Genomic DNA, 21,714 nt, shown 5'->3' with positions numbered 1-21,714 from the left:
TCTAATCAACCTTTGTTTATGGTATTCAAAAAATATAAAGAATTTTTTATTGCTACTCTTGCGTCTCGAATGACTATTGATTGCAGTGTATAGAAGTTGGATACAAGTTAATTTAATAGAATTAAGAATCATACTCACTCAGGTCAACTTGTGAAAAGTTCCTACACTTGAGGTTTTTTATTCTGGTTTTTTATTTGTATTTTTTAAGAAAGATATTATTTATATGCACTTTTTTTTAATCCATAATTTATATGCACTTATTAGTAGAAGCTCACATCCAACTTGATCAAAACAAAGACGAGAAACACTACTAAATTAGTAATACGTGTGATTATAATAAAAATCAAACGCTTATAATAATGTGATAAAAAGCTAACAAAAATGTGATAAAAAGTTAATTAATATACTTTCTTATTGTATTATTTTACACATTTATTAAATGATGTGTTGTTACGTCAACTAATGAATATAAAAACACATGAGTTGTCATATTCATTATCTGACATGACAATACATCATTAAATACATATATTAATATAAATAACTATTCACCGACTAATTTAACTCGTCTTATAAATGACAAGGTAAGATAGTTTTACACTTTACACAGACGATATATAAATGAAATCCTCTATATATTTTGTATTGTGCTTTCCATAAGGGTTACAAAATTTGAGAAATAAACTGATAATTGTGAATTGATGATTATCAAATGAAAGGTAAAATTGATAGATTAGAACTCAATTAAAATTGATGTTCTTATTACGGAGAAAGGAAAAGATAGAAGAAGACCAAGTTATAACTAGAGTGTACCAAAGGGAGAGATGAGAGATTTATCATTTTTCATTCATACCCATCATTGATCATCAACTTTCTATTCATGCACGATCCAAACTTCCTTGATCTTAGAATCATGAGCCACATGTCCATTTACCTCAACCAATTATGTCATGCCAAGTGTAATTCTTCATATGCTATTTTGAATCATAACACTTTCTCTTTCTCCTTTTCCATTTCTCTCAACAGTTTCACAATTCTTCATCTTCATTCACTTCTTCCTAATGCTTCTTTTCGATCATTTTTCTTCAAATTTTCGATCAACCAGATACAACCAACCATTCTCCTAACAGTAAAAATGTAACCTTTTACCTCTTTCTCCTTTTTGTTGTTGTGATTAATTGTTGTTTAATCTTGTTTTGTTAATGATTAATTATGTTATGAATTGGGTTATTGATTAATTGATTACATTGTTTTGAATTTTTGTGTTAATTGGATTCTTAGAGCTGATTAGTTTTGTGGGCACCCATTGATTTATTATGTTATGTTGATTATATTGTTTTGAATTTTTTGTTGGATTGGGTTTTTAGTTCACAGTGAGTTAAATTTTGGGTAAAAATTTGATTTTTGAAAGAAGGGGTCAGGTGGGGTGGAATTTTGATTTTGATTTTGTTTAATAAACAACTAAAATGTGTGATTTTAGCTTGTAAGTCAAGTTGTTTTTTTATAAACTATAAGTTGTGTTTATAAGATGAAAATAAACTGAAAATTTTGATTCTGCTTAGTGCTCACTAACTAGAGTTTTGTTTGGATAAACGACATAATTAAGCGCTTATGGTATAAATGGTTATTATACAAGTTAAACTGTTTTCCATATAAACTATAAGTTGTTTTTATAAGATATTATGGAGAGCTTATGAGAATAAGCTGAAAACGTTTTATGGACATATTGTAAGCTGTTTTCGTAAGTTCTTTCAAATGGCTTTTTCAAGCGTTTATACTTTATACTAGTAGATAAGTTTAAGTAAGTCAATCCAAACGGACTCTAGGGTTGTGAAGAGTAGAAAGGATGCATCTAATGTCATGTGATTCTATACGCTATGTTATTATTATGGATGCATTTAATGGACTCTATATTTGTTGTGTGCTTAATATTTATGACAGAGGGTGTTTTTCCATGTCATTGAAAATACTTCATTTTAAAAAACCGGTGTATGTTTTTTAAACAGAAAGAAAAGTATGAGCAACGGTTTTACCGACTTTGAAATTCATTAAAACTATCTGTGTTTGGTTGTCATCAAGTCATTTTCTAACGATGATTTGTTTATAAGTTTTATGCTTTTCTTGCATGACTGGTGATGATCCTTCCAGGCTGATGCTGGTGGCTTACAGCTCCAGAATCAGCAGCTTGTTTAGCAGACAGAAGTCCAGAAACAAAAACAGGATATACTGGACGATGACATATTATTTGAAACCAACCAACACTGGATTGGGTTGTTCTTTATTATCATGCTCTGGTTTTTGTTGATTCTGCTCTCTATTCATTTTGTTATTTCCTCTTTCAAATGTAACATGGCCATTAGTAGTACATGTTCTTGTATTGAATTGAAAATACATATGAGATACTATGCAATTATTGTATTGAATTGATAGTTTTCTACCAATATATCATGGATGTTTTATTGCTCAAGGAAATATGTATAATTGATCTTTTGGTTATACTTATACTTAGGTTTGCTGATGTTATCATCCAAATGTCTAAGATTCATAATATGACGAAAAAGGAGGCCGACAATTTACGCGAAGTGATTGATACTCCATGCAAAACACAGAGTATACCGTTGGTATTTAGAATTATATAAACGAGTGCTCACAAGATCAATCAGACATAAGACGCCTTACAGGTATTTGAAATGTTATTTTTTTTTTCTTTATTGTTTTAGCCACTTCAGTTATTATGAAATTTAGAATAACTCAATATGAATTTTAAAGATATTGATTATCATATAATGCGGGTTTTAAATTGTAAGCAGCATGGTTTAGTAAAAGGAAGCTTTCCTGCTGCGTAATTATAGTTGTTAGGTATAAGTATAAGTGGCAATATTATATATGGTGTCTGTGCAAATCTCTAATTTGATCCTTAAAAGATTTTTCTGAACATTAATTTGACCTTGGAAATATTAACAAGGATGATTTTTGGTCACTACATGACATCAATTTGGCCCCTATAAGAAGTAACTTTTGTATCATTGGACCAAATTTATATAATAATCTTTTGAGGGCCAGATTGAATGTTTTGAAAATCTTGAGTATCATAATGGGGTTTACCATGAAATTATGTTGGGGCATCTCTGGCTGCTATAATTGTACAGATACCATCTTTGGCACATTGTTCATTTCTTGTTATTTTGATGATTGGTTAATGTTAGAATAATATGGAAGTATCTCATGAAATTAATATTTTCTTATCTTAAAACAGGTGATCTCTGAGTATTGATTTCCATAATTCCTTATATTTCGTGATCTGTTTCCTCATTTCCTCATTTAATTAGGACCGAGAGTCTAGTTAAAGTATAAATAAGGATTGGTTGTTTGTCTCTTGTAAATCTCATACCAAGTAAATATTAATTTTAGGGCATTTATTATCTCTTTTTTCTCCATGTTTAGATGAAAAGAAAAGGGACAATTAGAGAAGCTAGTAGAATATACTCATTTAAGAAGTAGGAACGGTTGGAGAAGTTGGTTAATTGGAGGGCATATCAGTTAGATAATTGGAAGTATGTTTGAAATTTATGTAACTATGCACAAAGTATGTGAGACAAAAATTGAGAAGGAAGGAATAAATATAATATATCTATATGAGTATGAATGCAGAGCCTGCTACATCGGTAAGGAATCTCGATTTCACGAGGAAACTTTTCCATTTTGGATAGGGTGGTTGGCATTTATTTAGGAGATTGTTCGCAATAGAACTGCCTAAGAAGAAAATAATAGACCAATTCGTAAAGAAAGTTATCTTTTCTTTTACATTTTGAGGACGATGTGAAATTGATAAATAAATTTGCAAAATCATCACGATCACCGTTAAAAAGATCAACTTTTTCGTCAAATCGATTGCATTATTTAACTTTGATTGATTGTTCTGGTCCGAAGGAGGAGCTGTTTTTTGAGATTCTGCAGTGACCTTCGACATTGAGTTAGAACAAAGAGATGCAAACACTGTTATTCATGTTATTTATATTAATCCAAAATCCTGGGTTGTCTATGTTATGGACCGCCTTGATCGCACATAACAGTTTACCATCATGTGTTAAATCATACATATATCAATCTAGCAATTCAAAATGCTGGGTTGTGTATCCTATAAATAAGATAGACAACCCAACATTTTGAATTGCTAGACTATTATATGTATGATTTAACACAATGATAGACTGTTATATGTATGATCTAGGTGGTCCATAACTAGACAACCCAGTATTTTGGATTACTATAAATAACATATGAATAACAATGTTTGCATCTCTTTGTTCTAACCCAATGTCGAAGCTCACTGCAGAATCTCAAAAAACAGCCTCCTCCTCCGGACCAGAACTATCAATCAAATTTAAATTATGGAATTGATTTAATGGGAAAATTGATATTCTTTTTAACAGTGATCGTGATGAGTTTGCAAATTTATCTATCAATTTCACATCCTCCTCAAAAAGTAAAGGAAAAGATAACTTTCTTTAAGGATTGGTTTGTTATTTTTTTCTTAGGTCGTTCCATTGCGAACAAGCTCCTAAATAAATGCCAACCATCCTATCCAAAATGGAAAAGCTTCCTCGTGAAATCGAGATTCCTTACCGTTGCAGCAGGCTCTGCATTCATACCCATACAACTATATTATATTTATTCCTTTCTTCACACTTGCTTTCTCACTTACTTTGTGCATGATTACTTAAATTTCAAACATACTTCCATAGTTTTAACTTCCATGTTTTTATAATTGTAATTTTCATTTTGAAAATTATGGATCTGAATTTCTATTGTATGGAAATATATAATGTAGGAACTTAAGATTTTATCTTTTTATTAAATAAGAATCTACGCAAAGTTGGTAAATTTGAATGGATTTGATTTTCAAATCTGAAGTTGGTAAAGCTGAAGTTTTCCTAACACGATAATTAATTTATGGATAAAATCAAATTACCTTCAATTCTAAATTTTCCAATATAAACCTTGCAGTAATCTTGAATAATATTTAGGCAAATAGGCTAATGCACGAATAAATTGCTTTTATGATATTCATCTGATTTTTCGACGAATGGAATCATAATGAAAACTATTGTGAGATTTAAAATAATGCAAAAGTAACATCGGCCTCAGTGGAGGATGCAGTTTTGGAGTCTTATGTCGAGTAGGGAGAGATTATACTACTGAAATTTTCAGTAATTAAGTAAATTATCAACCATTAAAAAAACATAAATTATCAAGAGTTACAGGGAGTAAAATTAATTAGTCTGGTTAATTAGGAAAAGCAGTGTTTTAAAAATTAGACCGAACTGGCCGGTTTTGATCCTTTGATTTGAGAATCAAACAATTTGCCGGTTAGTTTGATCTCGGTTTCATTGCAGTCTGGTTGAACCGCGATTGGTTTAACCAATTTTTTTATTTACATTTTTTTATGCTTTTCATTTATTTTTTCAATACTTTTTATTATCTATTTGTCTTTTGATTCAACCATGGTTAAACCGATTGAACCAAGTGAACCAATGACCTGGAGGTCTCGTCGGTTCAACATCCACTCCGGTTTATAAAACATCGGAATAGATATGACCAGAGGTAACACCCTGATATTTATGCAAAAGATAATTTTCTATGATTCTAGAGATCTCATTGGCTCTTATAAATTTGGCCAATGGCTTTTAAATAATTGTCTCGAGAGGTTATTTTTTCAATAATTAAAGGAGAGTTTGACGAGATCGTGACTTAACTTGAAGAGAGTAGAAGAAAACTAGTCAGTCTGAAAATGCAAAAGGATGCAGCTATGGGTATGAATTCCTCCAATGCTGATGCAGTGAATGGAAACTCGTCTCCTGAGAAGCCTGCGGCGAGAGCTATTGGATTGTCCGAGTTGAAGAATTTAATTGAGGATGCCAAGGTTTTACTTTTTGTGATTTCTTTCCTTGTGTCATTCATTTGTTGATTCTCTGTCTAATATATGTGCTTGGCTGTTGTCATAGATAGTGAATGCTGGTCGTCTTTCTGAGCTTCAAGATGCACGCGAAGGAAATCAAATATTGACAAAGCAATTTGAGGAACGTCAGGTTTGTAAATTTGAACTATCTGCAATGATGTTGTCATTATTTCTTGAGTAATTGAGATGTATTTACTCTAGGGTTCCATGTAAAAGAATCTTTTCATGTATGTTTATTTCCAGAATCAACTAAATGATGATAAGTATGTGTGCACTTCCCGAGTATACTCTTTGGCAAAGGATCAACTTCATTATTGGATCGCTGAATTGGATAGATTTAAATCATTGACAGAGTCTCTTCAGGTTAACAGTGATTTCTTCTTTCTTCTTTTATAATTGATTTTTTTATTGTATTTTTTTTTTGTGTTAACAGTGATTTCTTGTTTGATATTTGATTTTTATTTATTTATTTATTTTTTGGTTGCTTCTCCTTTTACATACACCTTTCAAAATACAATTTTAGGCTGGCAGGATTAACGTTGCAAAACGGGAGAAGGAATTGAATTCAAAATTGGAGTCTGCTGTGAATGCAAGGCATATCCATGACAATTCTGACTCTTGGACTGATGAGCTCAAGCTGCAGTTGCAAAAGTGTATTATTGAAAAGAATAACCTTGAAATCAAGATGGAAGAGGCCAAACAAGATATTGGTCTGTATATCACATTTTCTCTATTTAGATTTGCAGTGTGTATGTTTGGATCTCCTCATTTCTTACAAAATTAAATGTCTCAGGGAGAAAAGATATCAAAGCTGAGTTTCGTGTGATGTCTTCGACTTTATCCAAAGAAATGGGGATGATGGAAGCACAATTGAAGCAATCGAAAGATGCAGCTCTTGAAGCTGTATCATTGCGTGAGAAAGCACATTCGCTAAGAGCGAAATTGAGTGAGAAGGTTATAATTCACACAAACTGCCATTTCATTTTCTTTCTCATCTACTTTTTGATAGGTCTTTTACAGAAATTTATCCAGATATTTTGAGTCTGTGATGATCTTGTATAGTTACTTTTACATAGTATAGAGGTTGGAACCGCAAGTCTTATAAGCTCTCTTAATTATTGTTGTTAATTTTTAAGAAATGGTTCACTGAATGTTAGTGCTTTGGAAAAAGGCACAATAAATGTTAGTGGTATCAAAGCCTATCTAAGATTCGTTGCCCCCCGTTATCTAGATGTCCAGTCCTGGGTGTGTTTGAGAGTCTAAAGTTGGATGAGATATGGTCTGAAAACATATTTATAGTTGGTGGGAAGTCATCACTCATCACCTTGGGAAGTCATCACTCATCACCTTACAAGCCGGTTTTGTAAGGGTTGAGTTAATTTTGAAGAGTTACCTACTAAACTGGAATACATTTTGTTGATTTACACCTCTTTGAATTTAATGACTTCACAAATCATGCTGGCTGGATTATACTGCAAGAGGTTTATTGATTCCTTTGTTTTGAAGCAGACAAGCGAACTCAAGAGCCTTGCAAACAAATGTGCTGAACAGGTTTCGGAAATAAAGTCTTCAAAAGCACTGGTAAGTCTATCTTTGTGTTTTCGTTACCCGTAGGTATTTAGTTCTTCAACGTCTCTTTTGTACAGCAAATGATAATAATTGCCATTTTCCTCATTTGAGATTAAATTTAATTGAGTATCTCTTATATTTTACCTTCTAAATCTTAGAGCATATTTTTGACTGAATCAAATTTGATTGCATTGTTTTTCTTTTCTTTTCCTTTGTTTTGTTGTGTTTTGCATGTGTATCTGCAACTATACTTTCCATGATTCCCAAACATTATCTGCATTGTGATTTTAGAGGTCTTCAAGATTGTCTCTAATTTCAAACGACTCATTAAGGTGTTTTGTTTCAGATTGAAAAGTTACAGGAGGAGAATCAGGAGTTAGAATTTGTTCTGGATATGTATGGTCTGGAGGATTATCAGAAAAGGTATGCTGATCTGAGGTTGTTCAGTAGTGGCAGAATTTAGTCTAGTTAATTTATTGGACTCGTTATTCTCTGTTGTGTTTGGTATGATATACCGAATTAATTTGTTGGAATAAGTAATGAAAAAAAGCACCTGCCTGTGGCTGTTGTGCATGCCAAATTCTATGTTAGGTGTTAATAAAAAAGCCTTTTTTTCTTTTGCTACAAGATGTGATTTTTTTTTTTTTTTTTTGCTTTTTAACAGAATACAGATAGTGTCATACTAATTCCAATCTCCAGAATGTTTTTTGTTTCCCTCTTTTTCCCACTTGCTCACGTTTAAAAGCTGATGATTGTCCCTGATCTCCTGTAATCAAGTTTTGGTGGATTCTGGGTGGAGGAACTTGCTTTGTTTGTGGTCTTTCTTCATTGCTATGCCTTATTATTTTATGTACCGCTTGCTGATTGTAATAATGTGCATGGATTGGTTCCACTGTTCCTTCAAAATTCATTTATTTTTTCCACCATTGGCGCTAGCACTCTCTTTTGCAAAACTATCAAATTGAACTTACGATAAATGTTTTATTGCATTTGGTAATTGACTTGAAGTTTTGTTTCACATTTAAAACACAATGTTGTTCTTTTCTGTCTACTTGGATGATTTATTCTGAACTTGATTCCAGCTTGCCAGAAGTTAGAGAATCTGAAAGTAAAGCTCGCTCTCAAGCTGAAATGCTGAAAAAAGCGTTAGATGAACATGATCTAGAGTTGAGAGTAAGAGCTTCTAATGAAGCTGAAGCTGCTTATGAACAAAGGCTTTCTGCCGCACAAGCTGAAATAGAGGAGTTAAGGGCCCAGTTTGATGCAAATGAAAGGTTTGTGTTTATGCACACTACACTGATTATGGATTTGTTGCACTGACAAACTGATAGTGAAATTCTATTTTTTTCATTCGCTTTTAGTTCCATATTTGTGGTTTTTTTATCTGGGAGTGAATTTTCTGGTGATGAGGAGTGAAAGGTAGATCAGTTAAAAGTTTATGTAGAGTTCAAGGACTTTGTTCTTTGGCCGATCTATTATGCTCCTTTAGATAGCGTCTTCATAGTTTTTTGTTTTTTTAATTTTTTGTAACAGTTGTCTGATGCAGGTGCTCATCACGCATGTTAATATTGCTGTCTGACAGAAGCAATGTTTTTCTTTTTTTAGCATTATGTTTCTTTGTTAACATTGGTTGTCTTCATATGAATGGAATAAACGATTGTAAAACCTGCCTCTGCTTATCAATCTGTTGATGCATTCTTTGACCTTGTTATATCTGCGCTACTATTCAGAAAAAATTTGGAGATGACCGAGGCTATTAAAGCTAAAGAGGCTGAGGCAAAAATCTATATATCTGAAATCGAGGTTTACTTTTCTTCATACTCAAATATATAAACTTCTGTTAGTTGATGGGTTTGCTATAACTGTCTTGTCTTGTAATACGATTAAATGTTTTCCTGTAGACTATTGGTCAAGCTTATGAAGATATGAAGACACAGAACGAACATCTGTTGCAGCAAGTGGCTGAGAGAGATGACTATAATATCAAGGTATGCTTCTTATTACTAGTAGTTGTAAATGCTTCCTTGCTGTGTTCTTCACCATTTTTCTATTCCTAACTTCTGCAATGTCTAGGTTGTTGATGAAAAATTAATGCTTCATCTTTGTAACTAATATTTGTTGATGAAAAATTAATGCTTCATCTTTGTAACTAATATATTAATTGTTGAAGAACTGGTTTTTTTTTCCCTTCATTTTAATTACAAAAACGTTATCATGTTTTTACTCCATTTCTTTTTTTTTTAAAGGTTTTTATAGGAAACTGTGAAAACAATGAAAAGTTATTTGTAAGGTTTCCAATGTGAAACTAGCAAAAGAAGATTTATATGATAAATAAACAATAACTAGTGGCACCCTTTTCGAAAAAACAATAACAAATGATACATGATAGAATTAATGTTATCATATCTGCTCGAAAAAACTTTGGACCAGCCAGCTGATAATTCGTTTTGGTGAGGTACCTTAACAAATCAATTTTCTCAGTCCTGGTGGATTTTTACTGTTTGAAAGGAGAAAATCTCGTTCTGAACAGAAACTCAATATGCATAGAAAATCATGATATTTTCTAAAAAAATTTATACTTCTCTCTACATAAATAATTCCATTTGGTGTTGGTCAGACCTTGTTTTTATCATATTGCAAACTTTATGCAGCTTGTATCAGAAAGTGTGAAGACAAAACAATTACATAGTGTTTTACTGTCTGAAAAGCAAGCCTTAGCTGATCAACTTCAACAGATTAATTCTTTGATAGAGAATTCAAAGAAGAAGATTGCAAATAGTGAAGAACAGGTATTAAATCCCTTGCTAGTTAGCCCCCCCTACATATATTTATTTTATTTTGATATTTTGCTAAACAACTGTGCTGCTGCTCACTAATTTAAACAATTATTTGAACTGAGCAGATCAAACGCATTCTATCAGAAGCTGCTAAATGTACTCAAGATGAAAAACACCTCACAGCCGCCTTAGAGTTTGCCAGGTGGGAATTGGCTGATGCTGAGAAGGAGTTGAAGTTGCTCAAGTCTGTTCGTTCAGCTTCAGAGAAAGAGTACGACCAAATTAAGAAAGATGTGAAAGCACTTAAAAAGGAATTGGGTAGTGAAAGGTAGTTTTCTGTCTTACTCATTCGATCAAGTCTGGATACGGAACAGATTTTTAAACAGGTGGTGTATTCACACCAGGGTTCAAACTACCCTCCACTAAGTGAGGTTTAGTGTGTTTATATCGTTTTAATTCTAATGATAATCCTAGAGCCTTCGTAAGTTTGTGTAATCGATGAATTAGTGATATTGTTTTGGGGTTAAGGAAATGGGGGGGATCAGAAATAGTCTTGGACTCAAGAACCTTGGTATAATAGTCAGTTCTGGTGCCGGCTTACTTTCCCATGGTTGCTTAGTTTGTATTAATACTTCAAGTTTTTGCAATCAGGCTTTTCAAAAACAGAAAAAAGTTGAGTTTGGTTAAGTATGTTGATTTTAAGATGCCGTATTTTTGCAGACACAGAATATTAAACTGATCCATCTTTTGAGAGTTTTCTCTTTACTCGTCTAAGTGAAATGCAAGTGCTATAGTACGAGTACGCTATGTCTTGTTCTGTGTCTGGATTCTGGAATGTTTGGTGCAAAATCTACCCTACATGAGATATGTGTTAATGTTATGCATTCATGACAGGGTTGATTTTGGAAAATGATTATCTCATATGAAATGCCCTCTCAATTGGCTCAACACATACTCATCCAATTATGTCATGCAGGAATTCACGGAAGAAGCTTGAGGAAGAACTAATGGAAGTGAATAACCAAATTGCTGAGCTGAATTCTGAAGCCAAAGAAACTGCAGTACAACAACTTGAAGAAGAAATCAGAGTTTGCAAAAACATGATCAACTGTACTGTCTGTTCTGACCGTCCAAAGGAGGTAAAAACAGGCCAACTTATCTAACTACAGTTCTTACTTTTATGGTTGTCAAATTAACTTGAGAGTGTTTGAAAGAGCTTATTTGAACTTATCTCACATCTTAAGCAGTTTTTTTTTTCTCTTAAAAATAATTGATGACCTATTCAAATGTTGCTTTTTGCTTATTTAAATAAAATTCTTCATCATAGCTTACAAACAAGAGCTAAATTATGCACCCTAGTATAGTTTATTGAATATAAGCGCTCAATTAAGCTATTTTCCAAAAGAACACTTGCTGTCTTCTGTATTATGATTGTTTTAAAATGGATAAATTACAAAACTAATTTGGCATATTTTATCGGACTACCATTTATGTAGACTAATCTTTTTGAACTTTGAAGAAGGCTAACTAAAACTTGTTGCAACAGCATTATCTAAGAGTTTAATATGGTATTTGACAGGTTATGATTGTGAAGTGTTATCATTTGTTCTGCAATCCATGTATACAAAGAAATCTTGAACTCCGTCACCGCAAACGCAAATGTCCTACCTGTGGAACAAAATTTGGACAGAGTGATGTTCGCTTTGTTAAAATATGAGACTGAGTCATAACTTGTGTAATGATAACCTTGTGCTATTTAATGTATTGGATCCTTTTTCATTGTTGTTTGTTTGTCCTTGATAGTACTTTGTAGACAGGCGTTCTTATCCAATAAGCAATCAATTTTCAGATTATAGACATTGTTGGTATTTCTTGTTACTTCGTTTTGTGTAAGCTATTGGTAGCATCAATTCACTCACACGTAGCATACTAGGTGCTGCTACATTGTGAGGCACCATGGTTTTACCTCCTACAAGTTACTTTAATCACAGAAATGTTGTTTGAAAATAATCTGGGACAACAAAAGTTGACAACTTTTTTGACAATTTGATAACTCATTAACATTATTAACATGATTTTAGAAGGAAGAAGTTATCCATATGTGTAAAGTTTTGGAATTTTTGTTGCCCTAAATTGTTGCTGTTCAAATAACATTTTTGTTTAATTTAGGATTTCTTGACCCATATGCATGATTTTTTTTGGGGACACTACTAGACCTATGATTTGTTCATCTTCACTTTTATAAGAATTAAACTTTACACAATGACCCCTTCTTCCTTCAATGCAGCTCCTCCGAACGGCGAACACTGCCACTCTCCCTTCATCACCGATTGTGTGTATATACAATCTTAATTTAGTTTTTTTAAGGGTTGAATCACATCATAGAGTTAAAGTTTGGTTCTCGTTTGTTGAGACTCTTTCCCCTTCCAAAAAAACTAAATTAAGTTTGTACATACACATAAAAAAAGAAGCTTAAATACACTTTTAATCCATCTATTTTACCGTGTTTACTAAAATAGTCTTCCTTTTTCGAAATCAAATTATTTGGCATGTCAAGTTTCATACTTGTTGCCATTTTAGCCCCTCAATGTGTGGTGATGATAATTTTTTTCGACTTTATCAGCTTTTGGTTGAAAATTTTCATAGCTCTCCCTTTCTTCTTGATTCTTATTCTTCTTCATTTCATTTAATTCTGAAAGCTTAGAGTTCTCAGACTTAGATTCATAATTTCATCGTTTTGTAATTTATGTCTGCCACATCAGCATATTCAATACAATGTCAATTAAAAACTTGTTGCCCACAACTAACTTTTAAGGCCAAAGTTTTAGTTGTGAACAAAACTGCAACAAGTATAATATACGACCACCAAAAAATTGAATTTAAAAAAGGAGACTATGCTCATGACTTTAATAAAATAGTAGACTAAAAGAGTAAGTAAACCTAATAACAAATAAAAATTGATTAATACCTAATAATTTAAAACAATAGATCTTAGTCAACAAAATTAAAATAATACTAGTAGTTAGTCTTTTCACACCATAAATGTTTTGAATAATTACCCAAATCATTTGAGGTAATTGATTAATAAGTTTTATCTGCGATGAATGGTATAGAAGTATCTAATATCTAATTCTTGAGTTGAACAATTTTTTAATTATCTCCAAAGCGTATAATCTCATCTTTTTCAAAATCAAAGGGTTAACATTAAAAAATATTTATACCAAACTTATATATAAATAATTAAATCAACAAAAATTGACGTATTTGATCTAAATTTTAAAACGAAATACATGACACAAGTTTGTGAGAAATATAAATGGAGCAATTAGTTAGACTTTTGAATGTTTCATGGCATATATCTCTCTCTCCTCGTAGTAGATGACTCAAGGTTTGAAGAACGCAACACAAAGCAGTAACAGAATCGTGTAGTATTGTAGAATGCGATAGATAGTAAGAATAATGCAGCGATTAAGGAATTTGAGATCAAGCTCCTCAAATTCATTCTCCGTTGCTAACATTAAACGCAAATATCTCAATTCATGTGCTGCTATTCAAGATACTTTTCATTCCACTAAGGTAATTCGCTCCTTCTTCTTCTTCTTCTTCTCTCTCTCTCTCTCATCGATTCTTTCTCTCTCATCATTTTCTGTTACAGGATACGTTTGAAAGACACCGCGTTGTTTTCACGGTTGGAACTTCCATTGCATCCGTCGCTACTGCTTTCATCGGTTTGTTTTTTTCACTCTTCGCACTTAAATTACCATTTTACCCCCCCTGAAATTGTAGGAGTAGGACATTTACACCAATAGGCAAAAAATGAATAAACCACAACATTGTTTGCCGAACTTTGTATGCACTTTCAAACAGGTCTTACTCTGATTCTGTTAAATTTTATTCATATTAGTCATTCTAAAGGTATGTTAGGGACTAAATTGTTAATATAGTAAGTTAAGTTATAGGGATATAATTGATATTGAGTGGTTAAATATAGGGACCAATTTGATATAGTTTAATAGAGTTAGGCACCTTTTTCAAATATTCATATTCATAATCTCAAGGGCCTGCCTATTTGAGAGCATTCTACAAGGGTCTGTTTGGATTGGCCTTTTTTTGAGCTTATGCAAAACAACTTATGCAAATAAATAAGTTTTTTTGTATTATTCATAAGCTTGTCAAGGTAGTTTATGAAAAAACAACTTATGAAGATACAATTTTCATTTCTGAAAACTTTAAATTAACATAAAAGCTTAATTATTTGCATAAGCTATTTTTCACAAGCTTATTTGATAGTTAGTGGTTAAATATAAGAACCAATTTGATAGTTTAATTTAGCAGAATTAGAGACCTTTTTGAAATATTCATAATCTCAGGGACCTGTTTGAGAGTGTCCTACAAAGGCAAGGACTTGTGGAAAGACCCTAATTTTGATGAAGTCGGGCAACTTGGTCCTTATGTTAACTCGTAAATAATAATTTGACAGCAAGGGATATACTTCAGGGACTAAATTTCTATTAAGTAATATAATTTATGGAGTAATTTGAGGATGATTTTGATGACAAGTTATCAGAAGGACTAAGTTCAACATAATTCAAAGTCAGGGTCTTTTTTGCCTATTCACATAACTCGGGTGTAAATGTCGGACCCCTGTAATTTCAGGGGATGGATTGGTGATTTACTTCAACCTGATTTGATTGTATATTTGATTTTTTATTTTTTTGGTTTAAAATTTTAGGGTATTCGTTGCGGCATGTACATGAAACAAGAGTTAATGAAAGGCTCCAATCCATTGAACAAGCTGTATATATCTATGTCTCTTTGGTTTGATTATGTTTTTAATGTTTTTTGTATTACTTGCTTTCATTTAATTATGCTTTGTTTGTGTTATTTGATAGATGAAAAGCAATGTAAATCTTCGACATTCTGAAATCAAAGATATTGTTGGTCGTCCTGGAGGGGTCAGTATTCCTGCTTGTGCAGCCACTGCCGGAACCACCTTACTTATCGGGTTTGTTTCATTTTCCTTGAGTGTTTCCTATGATTAACTTCTTTTTATAGCCAAATTGGCAGTGGTTAATTTGTTAGGGGGAGGGGGATTCATTAGTCGGAGGGATCGAACCTTGAATGTCCTATATAACACGACTTCGGTGTCTTAGGCCTAATTACCACTGAGCTACTCCTTCTGTGACTCTGCCAATTGTTAGTTAACATCATCTCACTGTTGAGTATTACAACGATCTATTTCTTTCGTTGTTTTTCAATGCCTGTTGTGATTTTAACATGGTATCATCTAGTTTTATTATTAGGGCTGTTGAAAAGTATAAGAGAAAGATTGATTGCAATTTTATGGAACACATACAAGTATCAATATTTACGAATAATTGAATATCATTGACAATTATTGAGAGTGACTTGCCGAAACATGGAAAACTGTAGCATGATTGTTGTTGTTTATTATAAATAAAAGATTGCTGACAGTTGTACTTGTTTAATTTACTTGGTCAAAGTTGGAAAGGATTTGGCGGGTTTTCATTATTGTATATTCAGCATTTTTTATGGTAAGCTGGAAAGCTTCAGCAAATTAATAAAGAAAGGGGTTTACTTATCTATGTTCAATTCAAAACTAACATGTTAATTATGTATGTTATTATAGTTGAAAGTTCTACCTTGGGCTACTCATTTACTTGATCTGTTATTCAAATCATTTTGAATCTTTTATCTCGCAGGGTAGGTGGATTAAATTAGGTTGCATTTTACTTATGAGTGTTAGCTGTGACCAAAGTTCACATACAATTACCTGCAAATTATAGAGAGACTAAGCTCATAAGTCATACTGTGTTGTTTTGGAAGAGAGTATTGTGCAGAGATTGAAGCCAGGTCTCCACATCACAAATTAATTTAGTTCATGGATGCTGTACTTGCCTGAAACACTGATGGAGAAATATCAGTGGAATCAGAAAGACCTACGCATGTTTTTTTTATCGATTTAGAAAAGACATATGATAGAGTACCTGGAGATATGTTGTGGGAGGGTTTAGAAAAGGAAGAAGTTTGCATTGCTTAGATTTGAGCACTCAAAAGTATGTATTAAGGGGTCATGGCTAGTGTGAGAATACAAGTAGATTACCCATAACTATAAGTATGCACTGAGAGTCAATTTTAAGCCTTTATCTATCTTTTCATCTTGGCTCCAAGACATGTTTAATAAACATGTAAACGAGACAATACCACAATGCACGTTTTTTTTTTTTTTTTTTTTTTTTGCAAATGATTGGGAGTTGTGGGAAAAAATGAATGGAAGGTTCAGGAATACAGCTGTAAGCCTTAGAAATACACGATTTTTCATTAAGTAAGAGTAAGGCAATATACATGAAATGCATAGTTGACAGTAGATAACAAATACTATAGCTTAAAGGTAAAAATTGGAGAACATGTAATACCCGAAGTCACATACTTTCAAGTACAGTGAAAAGAGATAGAAATGTATAATGTAGATGAAATCAAGGAATTTTTTTAATGTAATCTGGGATAAAAAGTATACCACTAAGCTTAAAAGAAAATTTTGCTATATAGCTACTAGACATACAGTACTCTATGGAACTTGATGATTAGTTATAAGGAGCTAAAAATAAAGCAAACTAAATTTTATAGAGATGAAAATGTTAAGATTTAAGTGGACAAAGAAGACAAGATAGGATTAGCCAGTTAGGAATACAGTCTTTAGGATGAAAATTGGGATCGCTTCTTGTATAAAAGATAGTAGAATCTCTACTTAGCTGATATGGACAATATGTGGAAGAGGCTCATATAAGCTCTGGTAAGAAGGGTTGACCGAATAGAGAATTGTCCAATAATTAGGGGTTGCAGGAGAATGAAAGAGCTAGATTTGCCTCAATTGTTTGTCTTTTCCCTTCAGCCTTATTCAAGTTAGCTTCTGCTATTTTTAGAGTTTGTTGTGCTTCTTGTGGATCAATGTCAATGCTCTTTTCCGCATCATTTACTAAAATAGTGATCTCATTATTGCCTATTCTAGCAAAACCGCCCATCAGAGCCATCGTTACCCATTGTTGGTTGGTAAGGCGTATTTTCAAAATACCTGAGATTTAGAACGAAAGACCAAACCATTAAGAGAGATTTAGAAGTAAACTGACTATCTTTGAACTTAATATTTTCTGATCTATGTAGTCAAACCACTAGCATGATAAGGTTTGGTTGTTGTTGTTTTTGTTATACTTATGATAGCTCAGTATATAGTTTGCCTTACTAAACACTTGTTTGGTTCAAGTTTCCAACCACTGCCACTCACTGAGGAAATGAAAAACAGTGATAAAAAGAAAGTTAAATTTTGAAAGTTGGAAACAGATTAAACATTTCTTCAAATCTGCTTCTTAGTAACCTAAATTTCAGTTGTGAACCTTGTGATGTGATTGAATTTACTATTCTAACAAAACATTCAAGTGATTCTACTGACCCTTGATTTTTGTGTTCTTCTCACCTAAATTTGAAATCGACCCAGCCAGTCATAGCTGAAGATAATTACTGCCAAATTGTTCTGGATTTGTTTTGGTTCTTTCTTTTATGTAATGAGGAAATGTATTCACAAGGTAACACTGCAGGATGTAGGCAAATAAACTAAAAGGGTATAAAAATGGTTTCTTGAAGTCCAAATTCTTTTCTCCATATGATAATGGTGTCCTGAACATAAATTTGATCCTCGTGGACAACATAAATAATCAAGGCTGTGAAGATTTATTTTGGTTTTAATTTCACTAATATAGAAGGACTGTGAGTGGGAGGAAAATGGGGCCTCGTGTGGGAGGGGGTAGGTCACTCTACATTATCACAGTCCGTTTCTTTTCTTTGTTTCCTGTATACTTGGACATATAAATATAATAGTCATGCTTCTGAATTGGAAATACAGAACTGGTAATGTGTTAGTTCTTCACAAGTGAAGCATACAAAATGCATAATCAGTAGAAGGAAATGTTTTCAAATTATAGATAGCATGCCAACTAGATATTAGAGTCACATATAAAATTCTATCGCAGTTTCCGTGTGTTGAGAGTATTGAGTTTTGGTATTTTGCAATCAATGAATTCAAACGTTTTAATTTCCTTGTAGTCTTAATTTTTAAATTTAGCTTATATATGCAGATATGGATTGGGATGGCGAGGTGGAAGCTGGTACACAACCAAGAAGTTCAAAAGGGAGCAGATGAAATTGCTAGGACAGATTAAACCTAGAAGATGGCAAATGCTTGGCAAGTTAAAACCTAAAGGGTGGCCAATGCTTGGGAACATAAAACCTAAAGGGTGGCAATTCAAGTTCCCTAGAAGAACCAAAGTGCCGGATACTGCAGTGAAAACATCTGAAACGACAATAAAGGATGCATCATCGACACATATTGCTGGAAAACCCAATTAGTATCAATACATGAATTAGTCGTCTAATCAGATAAACTGAGGAGCAATGTAGTTATAACCAATTATAGCCAGATTTTGCACTGGTATTATATTATTTTTTCCTGCTGCTCCTTGCCCTTAGCTTCATGTTCTTCATCCTTCATGTGAAGAGTGTCTAAGATGCTCATGTTTTATTTTGATTATGAAATTTATAATGAAGGAAATGCACATACCTTACTTTTGGTGTTTGACAAGTACATTTTCAATTTTCGCTTTTGTTTACTCTACTTTCATTGATTTTAAGATTGTTGGGATAGTAATTATGTGTTCCTGCGGAATGACCAAGTTATATAACATGTGTTATGTGTGAGATTGTGTTCCTGCAGAACTTCAAACCTTCATTAGCTCCGGTGGCCATGTCTTATGCCTGAGATTGTGAAGGAAATGCAGTGTTTCTTCTCTGGTGGAAACAAACAAAAAAAATTGAGTGAGTAGGCAATTTCCCCCCGAAATTGTAAGTTTCATCAATTACCCCCCTGTAGTTAACGAAACATCAATTACCCCCCTGAAATTGCATGACGTTAATCAATTTACCCCCTCCGTCAATTTTTCTGTTAACTGTTTACGGTTATGATCAATTACCCCCCTGAAATTTTACACTTATGTGCAAAATGGCCCCTGAACTTGAAAAATTAAAAAAAATTGAAAAAATATTAAAAAAAAAATTAAAAAATTCTGGAAAAATGAAAAAACAATAAAAAAAAATATTAAAAAATTCTGGAAAATTGAAAAATTAATAAAAATGAAAAAAATCTGGAAAAATTAATAAAAATAAAAAAATCTGAAAAAATAAAATAATCTAATAAAATGAAAAATAATGAAAAAATTCTGAAAAAAATAAAAAAGATTAAAAAATTCTGGAAAAAAATAAAATTTCTAAATTTCTAAAAAAATTAAAATTCTGGAAAAATAAAATTTTCGAAATTTTAAATTTTAATGAAATTCTGGAAAATAAAAATTCTGGAAATTCTCGAAAATAAAAATTCTGGAAAATAAATTTTAATGAAATTTTAAATTTTCGAAAATAAAAATGAAATTCTGGAAAAATGAAATTTTAATGAAAAATTTTCGAAATTTTTGAAATTTTCATTAGTATTTCTCAAAAATTTTCCGGGAATTTTTGTGTATTTATAAACTGAGAATAAGGGAAAAAATATGTGTATTTATAAACCGAGCTTAGGTTTTTTATGTATTTTTCGAAATTTCAAAATTTTCATTAGTATTTTTTCCGGGAATTTTTGTGTATTTATAAACCGGGAACTTTTTGTGTATTTATAAACCGAGAATAAGGGAAAAAATACACTGAAAAAACCTAAGCTCGACATATATACTAATCAAAATTTCGGAATTTCGAAAAATACATAAAAAACCAGAATTTCAAAATTTCGACATATATACTAATCAGAATATTTTTTATTTTCCAGAATTTTTTCATTATTTTTCATTTTATTAGATTATTTTATTTTTTTAATCATTTTTTATTTTTATTAATTTTTTCAGAATTTTTTTTTAATTTTTCCAGAATTTTTAAATTTTTTCAGATTTTTTTTATTTTTATTAATTTTTCCAGATTTTTTTATTTTTTTCTGTTTTTTTTCATTTTTATTAATTTTTCAATTTTCCAGAATTTTTTAATATTTTTTAAATATTTTTCCAGAATTTTTTCAATTTTTTTCAAGTTCAGGGGCCATTTTGTACATAAGTGTAAAATTTCAGGGGGGTAATTGATCATAACCGTAAACAGTTAACAGAAAAATTGACGGAGGGGGTAAATTGATTAACGTTATGCAATTTCAGGGGGGTAATTGATGTTTCGTTAACTACGGGGGGTAATTGATGGAACTTACAATTTCGGGGGGAAATTGCCTATTCACTCAAAAAAAAATTGATGTTTTTCCTTTTATAAGTCTAAAAAGTGAAATGCTCATTTCAGATACCAGGGTAGCGGGAGTCAAATGTCAAGTTTATTTTGAATAATTTTCATTATTAGATTTTGTTCCACATATTGGATTGATATAATGAATCCAATATTCTAAATCAAATTAATTAAATTGAATTGGTTTGATGCCAGTTTCCAGCCAGGAACTTCAAAGGTTGAAGTATTATCTTTTCAACCAAGAAAGACACTGGAAACGGTCAATAAAATCAAATCAAATTAATTTAATTGATTCTGATTAGAGTGAGCATTCAATTTATTATCAATTTTTTTTTAAACCTTTGCCATATTATTTGGATGTTTAAAACTTTTTTTATGGGTATTTTTGAACTTGTAAATATATCTATATATAAAAAGAATATAAATGTAATTTCTTTTAATAATTTACATTTATTTTAATTTTAACCCGATGATCACCACCGAGGTTTAACACAAGTGGTTGGTGCATAGAATGTGAGTGTTGTAAACCTTAGAGTAACGAATTTGATTCCAAATGATACAAAAAATCACAATGATCAGGACTAAACTTTGATTTTAAAATATGTTTCAAATCAAACTAAATCAATTCAATTAACCTATTTAACTCAAATTCAATTTAATACATGTAAAAAATTAATTACTAAATATGATTGATTCAAGTTTGGTTTTATCCCAAACTCATATCAACCCATCTCATAAACATCCCCTATGTAAAACACTTGCTCAATAATTAAAACAAGAAAAAGAAACAAATTATCATAAGTAGAAAACATAACATAATAATAAAGAATGTTCATCTGCCGATTCAAAAAAAAAATAACTCATCAAATATTTGTTGAGTATAACACTTTCTTAATAGAGGCTATCAATTGCATAACATTTGGAGTTTATTTGTTAACCTTAAGCCATAGTACATGTATAAACTCCATTATAAGAAAATCCTCTATTCTAAGTTTCCATCGCCTTATTTGGAACCTAGGCATTGTTTGTTTTGTGAGACAAAAAGGAGAACTATTACACAACATTTTCTTCAAG

General features: G+C 31.7%; 2 protein-coding genes and 1 long non-coding RNA gene across 8 annotated transcripts in view; all 3 read left to right on the top strand.

The window, feature by feature from the left end:
• LOC146924335 (E3 ubiquitin-protein ligase BRE1-like 2) overlaps positions 1 to 12,158 on the top strand; it is a 59,844-nt gene extending 47,686 nt beyond the window's left edge. For 4 of the 6 annotated variants that reach the window (XM_085709370.1, XM_085709368.1, XM_085709373.1 and 1 more), the window contains 13 exons: positions 6,006 to 6,089; positions 6,203 to 6,322; positions 6,483 to 6,669; positions 6,753 to 6,913; positions 7,469 to 7,540; positions 7,875 to 7,951; positions 8,611 to 8,802; positions 9,259 to 9,331; positions 9,430 to 9,516; positions 10,180 to 10,317; positions 10,431 to 10,633; positions 11,282 to 11,444; positions 11,885 to 12,158. In XM_085709370.1, the coding sequence (XP_085565496.1) occupies positions 6,006 to 6,089; positions 6,203 to 6,322; positions 6,483 to 6,669; positions 6,753 to 6,913; positions 7,469 to 7,540; positions 7,875 to 7,951; positions 8,611 to 8,802; positions 9,259 to 9,331; positions 9,430 to 9,516; positions 10,180 to 10,317; positions 10,431 to 10,633; positions 11,282 to 11,444; positions 11,885 to 12,022 (1,695 nt within the window). In that variant the 3' untranslated portion in view covers positions 12,023 to 12,158. The remainder of the gene's footprint in view (positions 1 to 6,005; positions 6,090 to 6,202; positions 6,323 to 6,482; positions 6,670 to 6,752; positions 6,914 to 7,468; positions 7,541 to 7,874; positions 7,952 to 8,610; positions 8,803 to 9,258; positions 9,332 to 9,429; positions 9,517 to 10,179; positions 10,318 to 10,430; positions 10,634 to 11,281; positions 11,445 to 11,884) is intronic. The other 2 variants (XM_085709372.1, XM_085709369.1) reach the window with 1 other exon arrangement.
• On the top strand, positions 1,004 to 3,422 carry LOC146924336 (uncharacterized). The gene is made up of 3 exons (XR_015010100.1): positions 1,004 to 1,137; positions 2,510 to 2,681; positions 3,257 to 3,422. It is a non-coding gene; the product is annotated as an uncharacterized LOC146924336 (long non-coding RNA).
• A 1,361-nt stretch (positions 12,159 to 13,519) lies between the features above and the next one.
• LOC146924334 (triacylglycerol lipase-like protein) lies at positions 13,520 to 18,958 on the top strand. Its single transcript, XM_085709377.1, has 5 exons — positions 13,520 to 13,881; positions 13,961 to 14,033; positions 15,038 to 15,102; positions 15,198 to 15,310; positions 18,456 to 18,958. The coding sequence occupies exons 1-5, from the start codon at positions 13,765 to 13,767 to the stop codon at positions 18,724 to 18,726; spliced, it is 639 nt and encodes a 212-aa protein (XP_085565503.1). The 5' UTR covers positions 13,520 to 13,764; the 3' UTR covers positions 18,727 to 18,958.
• Positions 18,959 to 21,714: the final 2,756 nt, after the last annotated feature.

The sequence above is a fragment of the Medicago sativa genome, chromosome 5 (assembly GCF_051527215.1).
Source record: "Medicago sativa cultivar Bolivia chromosome 5, Bolivia_mono, whole genome shotgun sequence".
NCBI lineage: Eukaryota > Viridiplantae > Streptophyta > Magnoliopsida > Fabales > Fabaceae > Medicago > Medicago sativa.
Note: the sequence above shows the minus strand (reverse complement) of the source record. Positions and strands in the feature narration are given on the sequence as shown.

Bases quoted from the DNA above. Each gene is read 5' to 3' on its own strand.
- LOC146924334 (XM_085709377.1), top strand. From the start codon at position 13,765: ATGCAGCGATTAAGGAATTTGAGATCAAGCTCCTCAAATTCATTCTCC. The intron at 14,034-15,037 runs GTTTGTTTTTTT...TTAAAATTTTAG, and splicing joins CGTCGCTACTGCTTTCATCG to GGTATTCGTTGCGGCATGTA. The intron at 15,103-15,197 runs GTATATATCTAT...GTTATTTGATAG, and splicing joins TCCAATCCATTGAACAAGCT to ATGAAAAGCAATGTAAATCT.